The sequence below is a fragment of the Fulmarus glacialis genome, unplaced genomic scaffold (assembly GCF_000690835.1).
Source record: "Fulmarus glacialis isolate BGI_N327 unplaced genomic scaffold, ASM69083v1 scaffold7396, whole genome shotgun sequence".
Lineage (NCBI taxonomy): Eukaryota > Metazoa > Chordata > Aves > Procellariiformes > Procellariidae > Fulmarus > Fulmarus glacialis.
The window spans coordinates 72701-81770 of record NW_009216289.1 but is presented as its reverse complement, the minus strand read 5'-3'; the positions used below and the strand labels follow the sequence as shown (position 1 = coordinate 81770).

Here is a 9070-nt window from a genome sequence, read left to right as displayed (position 1 = left end):
GGGGGGGGGGAAGAAACACATGTCCATTGCTTTAATATTTTTATAAATGTGCCTACTAGGGACAAAGGACCTTTTTTTTTTTCTAGTTTATGGTGTGCTGAGAATACTTCAGAATCTATCTAGAATTTATTACATTTCTCTAACCTCTTCACCAGTGTTGTATCTACAAAACCTCCCTCCAATTCACTATTACCCGCTCTGCACAAGGATATGAACTATCATTAGGAATGCTACACTTAACAAATACTTTGCCTCGGAAAAAGCTAGTGTTGGTAGTTCTTAATTTTTATTAACATTAAAAGGGCATGACATTTAAAAATAAAAGAAAATGTTAATGTGAGCTTCACGAGCAACAGTAAATAGCATAAGGAATAGTATAAGCATTCTGAAAGACTTAGGATTTGGGCATTTTACTCAACTAAGCATTTAAATTACATTTTTCATTGCATTAAGGATGATAACACTATTGCAATGTGTACATTAAATGTGGCCCCACAAATAATGAAACAAATACAGATTATGAAATGCCATAGTCATTATAATTTTAAAGCAACTACAGTCTCTGGGAAATTTTGAAAGCCCAGTACTTTCCTGAACACAGTACGATTTTTAAAGAGGAAAGCTTCCTGCATCGGCTTTACTCCAACTACCTGCAGCACTGGGAGGATCCGGTCTGTCATTTCTAAGAACCCCACTTGAAATCCTGAAGCTCCTAGTTAAATCAGTGCATTGCTCCTAGACTCCAGTAATGAGTATCTGAATCTTTACTAGGCTGGCATGTGCTCTGGTGAAGGAGGGGACTCAGCTGTCCAGTTCCCTATTGATATAGAAAAGGAAGATCTGCCGAAACCAGACGTGTTGCCAGCTACACCTAGCTGTGGAGCAGCCTGCACATGGTCAGCTGCCTTCAGTGCACTGAATGTTTCTGAAGGCACTGCTAATTACTCTGGAGGATTTCAGGATGCACAGAGGCGTGGGTTGACCCTGGTGTCTAGGTCTTACACCTTCATTATAGTAAGATTCACTATGAAATATGACGTTGTGGTATTTCTCTTTATTTTGATCTATTAATCTGTCTCGTGCTAAAACATATCATGCCAGCTGAAAATCAGAGTTTGTCATCTGCTTGAACATGGCTGATAAGAAAAACCTGACTCTATGAAGGTTTTTTTTTTAATTTTTATTTTTTCATCCATATTTTTTTTTTTCTATCCCCCATTAGCAGAAATATCTGTAATGTTTAAGGTTTAATAAACCCTCAAAGACCCAAACTGCTGGCTTCTTGGAGTGCAACATGGAAATCATTAGAAAACATGTATATCTATAATACAAATTCAAAGTTGAATCTGTTTGCTGGTTCCCTGCAGAAGAGAAAGTTTTATCTATCTTTCTGTAGGCACCAGCTTACCATTTTTTCATGTGTAGCTGTTAAAAGAGCATGCATACAGATGAGTTCTTAGATGTCTGACAGCAATTTACTTACCCAAAGATCCCATTTACATGTGACAAAGTAGATGCATATAGAGTTTGGGTTTCATTTTATGCTTACATTGAGCCTTTAAGTGACTGCTGCTGAGCACATGCTTGGAATAACAAGCAGCATTTGCAACTTCATCCCCTAAAAGTTTATATCACTTCTGCTGGATTAACACTGTAGAAAGTTACAGGCAGTATGATAACATATTCTACATTTGGATGAGTACCAAAAGGAATGGACAGCATTAAAGAATGCGTGTTGCAATGATGCAACAGTTGTATTGGCGAAAATCCTGGGCCACTAAATGAAGTAATGTTTCCGTGTGTTATTAACGAAGCTGGGATTTCACCCTCAATGTTTACCCCTAAGATCAATCTAAACAATTTTGTCAGATCTGTGGCTGAGCGCAGCTCCATGACCATTACTCAGTGTCCTTGCTTTCAACTCCATAGAACGGTTAAAATGATATGGCAAAGCTTGTACCTCACAGTCTGTTTTGACCAGAGTCTTGAGTACCAGTGGTTTTGGGCTGACTGAAACATTTGTGGACTAGAATGCATCATACCTTCAGCACAGGTTGTATTTGACTCCATTGTGATGAACTAATCCAGAGCTTCCACATGCTCTCATGGTTGTCTACAGTACAATAACAAAGAATTTTTTTGCATCAAATCTGGTTGAATTTGGCCATGCAACCTATTTAGGTCCTGTTTCAATATTTTCAATTAATGAATACAACAAAACATCACAGAAACGGAGGGTGTTGAGTTGAAGACCTCCATCCTAGTTGTATACTACCTGTAGGTAGCAGAAAGCAACTGCAAACCACATAACTGAAGAGGATTACTTGTCCACTCACAAAGAATGGGAAGAGAAAACTTATTACACCAAAATGTTTCAAAGTATTGCTGTTGCATGATCGTGTATGTCACACTCAGATGTGTTCACTAAATTAAAGGACAGCCATTACATAGTACAGCTCTCTAACATACCTGGAGGCAATGCAAGATGAACTTATTCTGATATGTTTCTTAAAAAAGAATCCTAAAATGGTTAAGGGAATAAGAGTGCTTTCAGGTACAAAAGTATAAATTGATAATTGCTTTCAATCTCCATGGGAAAGAAAAAAGTTTCAGATTAAATGATCAACATCCCTGCTTTTGGTTATTAGCAGGTATTTTTCTTCCTAAGTGTGGGAGGAAACAGGTAGTGAGTAACTATATTCCAGTTTATTTCTAATGCACAGGAGCCTGACAAAAACAAATCTTTGAAATGGCATAATCTATATCTAAAGTCAAAGTGCAAGCAACAATCAATCACATTTTCATTCCGAGGATGCTTGGATAGAAGACTTAATTGTTTGCTGATGAAGGGAAATAAGGAAATTCTCATTTTAAAGAAAAGGTTAGTTTGCCACCAGCTTCATTTGTTTTGAATTTGGATTTTTGCCCTTTTTTTCTGACACTGAATATTAGATTCAGCCAGTATCTGAACCTATTGCATAGCCAAATCTGTAATTATCGTCCTACATAATAATATAACTAGTAAGATCGAGTGCTTTATGACTTAATCTGTGATTAGGAGCAGATCAGGAATCTTCTGATGAAGTGTTTTTTCTTGGAAAAGGCAGATGTGCTGACACCAAATATTTTCATGGGAAAAATACCTGTTCCAGTGAATGGTCAAGAAAACACAAAGCTGTGATGGACTTCCTGCATGCTTGCTGGGAGTCTGGGGACTCCTGGATGCGTTGCTTGGAGGAAGGCTTACATGGAAAACAGCCCTAGAGCAAAGGGCTAGAGAGCAAAACTGAGAGCCTCCTGCTCACATGTGACATGGCCAAGAGACTGGCAAGATGCGAGCCCCAGCTCCCAGAGTCTGACTCTGCCATGAGATCTGGATGTCTGCAGGCTCCCATTTCTCCCTCTCAGTCCATTGGGACAGCACACTAAAAAACACGAATTAAGATCAGAAATGTTCTTTAGAATGTAGGCATCGGTCCCACCCGTTACAAGCAGGAGTAGTGGGATCATTTAACTGGGAAGAACCTCACACAGAGACATTATCTACTGTGTGTTTAAATTCTTTCCTGGAGATGGGAGATTTCAACAATTTTACAAGTTCTCCCATTTTTCATTACAACTGAAATTCTACATTTTTTTACTATCCATAACAACTAGAGACAATAGTAAATAATGCCATTGCTCTTTGATCACATCACAGAAAAGATCTGATGGCTGCATAGCTATCTTCCTGCTGTAGTTCTTAAAATGTTTCAAAGAGTTGGCAATGTAACCCAAATAATTTTAATTAACTAAAAGCAGAATAATACATAAATATCATAGAAGTAAAACAAAGGCATACGTGATCATCCCAGGCATTTCACATTTTGCAAATTGTCTGCTCATGCCAGTATGTCAACCCATCAGATAACAAAATTACTACATCAGGTAATTCTGCTGTAAACTGAACTTTTTACTTTTCATCAAAGTAAGTTAAAAATAACTGACAGATGGGGAGTATAATAGCTCAGGGAAACCACTGTGCTAATGCATCTAACAGTTTCCCAAACTGGACTACACATCTTGCTGGTTTGGAGTTTGAATAAATTCATGATTGCCTGAACCCATCTGTGTAGACATACCCTGGATCCTGGCTGTTCATAGCCCTTCAAATGCTATTAAAACTAGGGAAATAGGGTGGAAAGAAATGTTCCCTGCAATACAAGATAACGCAGTTGTAGTCAGTGGAAATGCTGGAGCCTCCATGATATGAAAAATGTATATTTCAAATAAATACATTAGTGCAATATTTACATATACAAGAAAACAGTGGCATGTCATGAATAATTTTCCCTCTAAGTAAGAATGTGCAAACCATCTTAACAGACAATATACTGAGCCTTTAAAACAGTTTGAACACTGTATTATTTCTTATTATTCATCCCTTTGAGAAATGATACATTCTCATCTTTACTCAAAGACTTTCAACAGAGCAACACTGCTCTCAAGCATGAACTATGGTTATGGCCATTACTAAGGTGACGACAGAAAATGGCATTACTGCATCATCATTTTGTCGGTTGTCGTAATTTCCCCATGTATCTCTTGACCTCTCTGTACGTTAACTTGGTTGGTGGGTTAACACTGTCCTATTGTAGAAACAAAACCCTGCTATGTAATCTCCCTCTATCTCACACTTGATCCATTCAGTGTTATTTAAAGGCATTGTCAAGGGCATTATGTGCTTGTCTGTTGTGAAGGCTCATGGTTTCACAAATAGTCCAGAGAAAAATAATGGAAAGAATGAACCATAGAAGGCAGTGCTTCTCTTTTCTTATTTTTCTTTTTTGTTGGTGGTGGTTTTTTTGTTTGGTTGGTTGGTTTTCTGTGTATATAATGATCCAATAGATAATATCACACAAAAAGTGTGCAGGGGAGAGAATGAGCACACATTTTTTTCATGGGTTTGGTAAGTTTGAAAGTAGTTACAGTTTTACCATTTTAATTTTGTCATCTGCAAATGTTAATGAGCATAGTATGCATGGTTCCTCAGAAGGAAGAGTGGACTGTTCAAGATTAACACCCTTTCATTAATTTCATTTATACACTTTGCATCCATCCTGCATTTGGCAGGCTTTTCCAAATAATGCTACCAGAGTACAAAAAGGTGTAAAACGAGGAAAAGAGTGGCTCAGTAAATAACTGAAGTTAGCACTGAAGGTATATAACGTTACTTATGACACACAGTTGAGTATTCAATCAGGTCTCTTTTACAAGCAATTGATATTCTCGATAGCCTGTGCATAATGTTGTCGAGAGACTTAGAAGGATGTTAACATTTCATTACTCTAGCCATTGATTTTTTCCTGCTTTCTTCACAATAAAAGTCAAAACGTGACCTCTTATTCCACTGAATTAGTTCCAGAGCATTTGGCGTTATTGACCTCCTAATGAAAATTAATGATGGCTCTTTTGATTCAATCTTTCAAGTAGGCACACCAAGCACATTTAACAGGCACATTTGTTTCTCATATTGAAAAGAAATAACACACTGTTAAGTAACAAAATGTACATTAATGAACATTAAATCTGCAAATTTAAGCACATAGAATTCAAGACATTTAAACTGCATTGTCAGAAGCTGATGCTGCAAAGATTTAAGCTTGGCAATAATTTCAGACCTGGAAAGTCAATGAGTTTTACAAGTAAAGATACACATAGGCTTAGAATATTTCAGCCCCAGGCCCTAAATTTATGGTAAAAACCTGGCAAGACTGAAATGGTTTTACTGTGCAACAGAGATAATTGTACATTAGCTTAGGTATTTCCATGCTTTTCTTTTCCCTGTTAAAGCTAGAGAAGAATTCAAATTCTTCTCAGTGACTTTTTTCTTCTGTGCTCATAAGCTGTCACCCCACAGTTGAGTGGATTTCCTTCATACAGAGCCTTACACAAATATTTATGCGCAAATTGACTTCAGCCTATGGATATGGATCCCTTCCCCCTTGCATCTCTATAAATAAGGATTACTTTTACCAGGTGAAACAGGAAAGGTGAATGGATTCATATCTGGAGATTGGGTGAAAGCTTTCCATTTTATCTAAACAACTTCCTATTCCTTGGAAATTCTCCCAGAAATAATTCCTGGGGAATTATCTAGGAAATCTGCAAGGATAATGAATAAACTAATTTACTTCCTCTCTTTCCTTAGACAACAAAGACTATGATGCATATCTATCCTATACCAAAGTAGATCCTGACCAGTGGAATCAAGAAACTGGAGAAGAAGAAAGATTTGCTCTTGAGATCCTACCAGATATGCTTGAAAAACATTATGGATACAAGTTGTTCATACCAGACAGAGATTTGATTCCGACAGGAAGTAAGTCATGTCTGTATGTTTGTGTGTTTCCTAAACAGCAAATGCAGTGATTGCAGTGATTGTTTTGTATAGATTCTGTGCCTACTCCTCCAGAATATCATCTTTCCTCCCTCATCTTAGGGAATGATGAAGATAAGTTTTCTGTTCCAAGATTCTAAGTATTTATTACAGAAATTCAGATAGGAAGGAAAAAGTTGTGTTTGGGCTAAGGCAAGGGTAATGACATCTACAGTAGAGCAAAGTAGTGAATTCTGTTAGTGTTCACTGCAGGTAAATGTATAGTGGAGGTACCGGACCATTCTCAGAGACTGAAAATTAGAATTGATTCCAGCTGGTACAAGTAGATCTTTTTCATGTTTCTTTCACATATTCCAACCTGAATACAGTAATTTTTTGTAAGTTGCTGTAGTATTCTTCATAACTTCAGTGTAACCGTATAGACAGCTACCAAGTTCGATATCTTTTACTGAAGATAAGAAAAGATGCTGGGTATAGGCAAAGCACAACATCAAACATAATTGCATGGATATTTTTGAAATCTACAGCAAACTAAACATTAATTTGCAGGAGATGATACCGTTTGTATGAATGTGTGCGGTGAGGGCACGAAAGGAAAACAAGAATCTAACCTTAGAGTACACTTTAGAGTATCATTTAGGTTTGAGATTAAGCCCCTGAAGCACGTAGTTGCTGCTCTGTTGCCTACCTGGGTGACTTTGCCTTTTTAAAGGAAAAAATAGTGATGGACGCACTTGTTCCAATAAAGATACAGATATTGATACAAAACCACAGCTCATGAACAAACACTCACAATCCATAGCGCATGGGGGAATGGATGTTTTGCAGGATGACGGAATGTTTGACGTTGGAAGGGAGGGACCTCTGGAGGTCATCTTGTCCAACCCCCCTGCTCAAGCAGGGCCACTTAGAGCAGGTTGCCTGGAACCATGTCATGGCAAGCCAACCTGGCACGTTTGCAAGTCATGTTTTTGCATATTTCAGTGAGCTCTTCTGGGAGCAGGGATTTGCCTCTGTTGTTTCTCCCCAGTCTATGGGAGCAGAGTGTTTTCTTAGATTGATTTTTGAGCACTTGTCTTATTTTGTAGCCTACATTGAAGACGTGGCAAGATGTGTAGACCAAAGCAAGCGACTGATCATCGTCATGACTCCAAATTATGTGGTAAGAAGAGGCTGGAGCATCTTTGAACTGGAAACGAGGCTTCGAAACATGTTAGTCACAGGCGAAATCAAAGTGATACTGATTGAATGCAGTGAACTACGAGGAGTTATGAACTACCAGGAGGTCGAGGCCCTAAAACACACCATCAAGCTCCTCACTGTCATTAAATGGCATGGACCAAAATGCAACAAGTTGAATTCCAAGTTCTGGAAACGTTTACAGTACGAAATGCCTTTTAAGAGGATTGAACCCATCACACACGAGCAGGTTTTAGATGTCAGTGAGCAGGGGCCCTTTGGGGAACTGCAGACAGTCTCTGCAATTTCCATGGCTGCTGCCACCTCCACTGCTCTTGCCACTGCCCATCCAGACCTGCGCTCCACTTTTCATAACACATATCATTCACAGATGCGCCAGAAACACTATTATCGAAGCTACGAATACGATGTACCTCCTACCGGCACCCTGCCGCTTACCTCAATAGGTAACCAGCATACCTACTGCAACATCCCTATGACACTTATAAATGGGCAGCGGCCACAGACAAAAACTAACAGGGAGCAGAACCCGGAAGAGGCTCACACAAACAGTGCGATACTACCCCTCTTGCCACGGGAGACCAGTATATCAAGTGTCATTTGGTGACCGAAATGCAAGGGGTTGTCAACCCCCTTGAGTAGGAGCTGAGTCTGCAGTCCGGTGCCTGGAACTACATCCTCGACTGCTGCTGTTAAACATGCATTACAATCGATAACATACGAGGAAAAACAGGGTCTTGTACATATGTTTTTTGCAATTTCTTTGTAGCATCAGTCTTCCTGGTTTACCCATGTCTCTTCCCATTCACATTTTCGACTTTGTTTTATATGTCATTGGAATTTGTATATTTACATTTTTTTAAATGAAGAGACTGCTGTATAGATAGGAAACATTTTTGCTTCGTTAGTATAGTTTTAGACTTTTTGTTTGTTTGTTTTTAACCTCTCTTGGGAATGCTTGGACAAGCTATGTTGATATCAGAAGCACCATCCATTTTGTTGGCCTGCCTAGCCTGATTCCTGAAGGCCATGCCTGCTGCAGTTCACTTCTTTTGGAGAATATTTGTTCTTAGAAGGACCCCATCCCTCACTGAGAGCTCCAGTTTCATTTCTTTTCCTGTAATGTGCACTGCTCCTTCCCTGCTCTTACAATGACCCCCATTTGGGGTAACACTACAGTCTGATCATCTAACACGTAACTTGGTAGATACCTGTCAAACAACAGAATATACCCAATCTGTATCGGTTGCTTCACAGTAGTCACTACAGAGTGTGTAGAAACTAGAGATGGTTTGGTTTTTGCTTTCTTGGGTTTGTTCTTTTTTTTTTAATTATTATTCTAAGAATGAGTTGATTGTATCCCTTTTATAAATATAAAAGCAAACCCTATTTTTAACACTTCCTGGAAAAGTATTAATGTGGTGGTGGATTTTATTTTTATGCATTTAACTTTTTGTTTTCCCCCTTTCAAAATCCTGCCAATAAGATCAT

At 38.5% G+C, this 9070-nt stretch overlaps 1 protein-coding gene across 1 annotated transcript; it reads left to right on the top strand.

Moving 5' to 3' along the window:
- The first annotated feature begins 777 nt into the window (after positions 1-777).
- On the top strand, positions 778-8186 carry IL1RAPL1 (interleukin 1 receptor accessory protein-like 1). The gene is made up of 3 exons (XM_009579252.1): positions 778-973; positions 6191-6361; positions 7468-8186. The coding sequence occupies exons 1-3, from the start codon at positions 778-780 to the stop codon at positions 8184-8186; spliced, it is 1086 nt and encodes a 361-aa protein (XP_009577547.1).
- Positions 8187-9070: the final 884 nt, after the last annotated feature.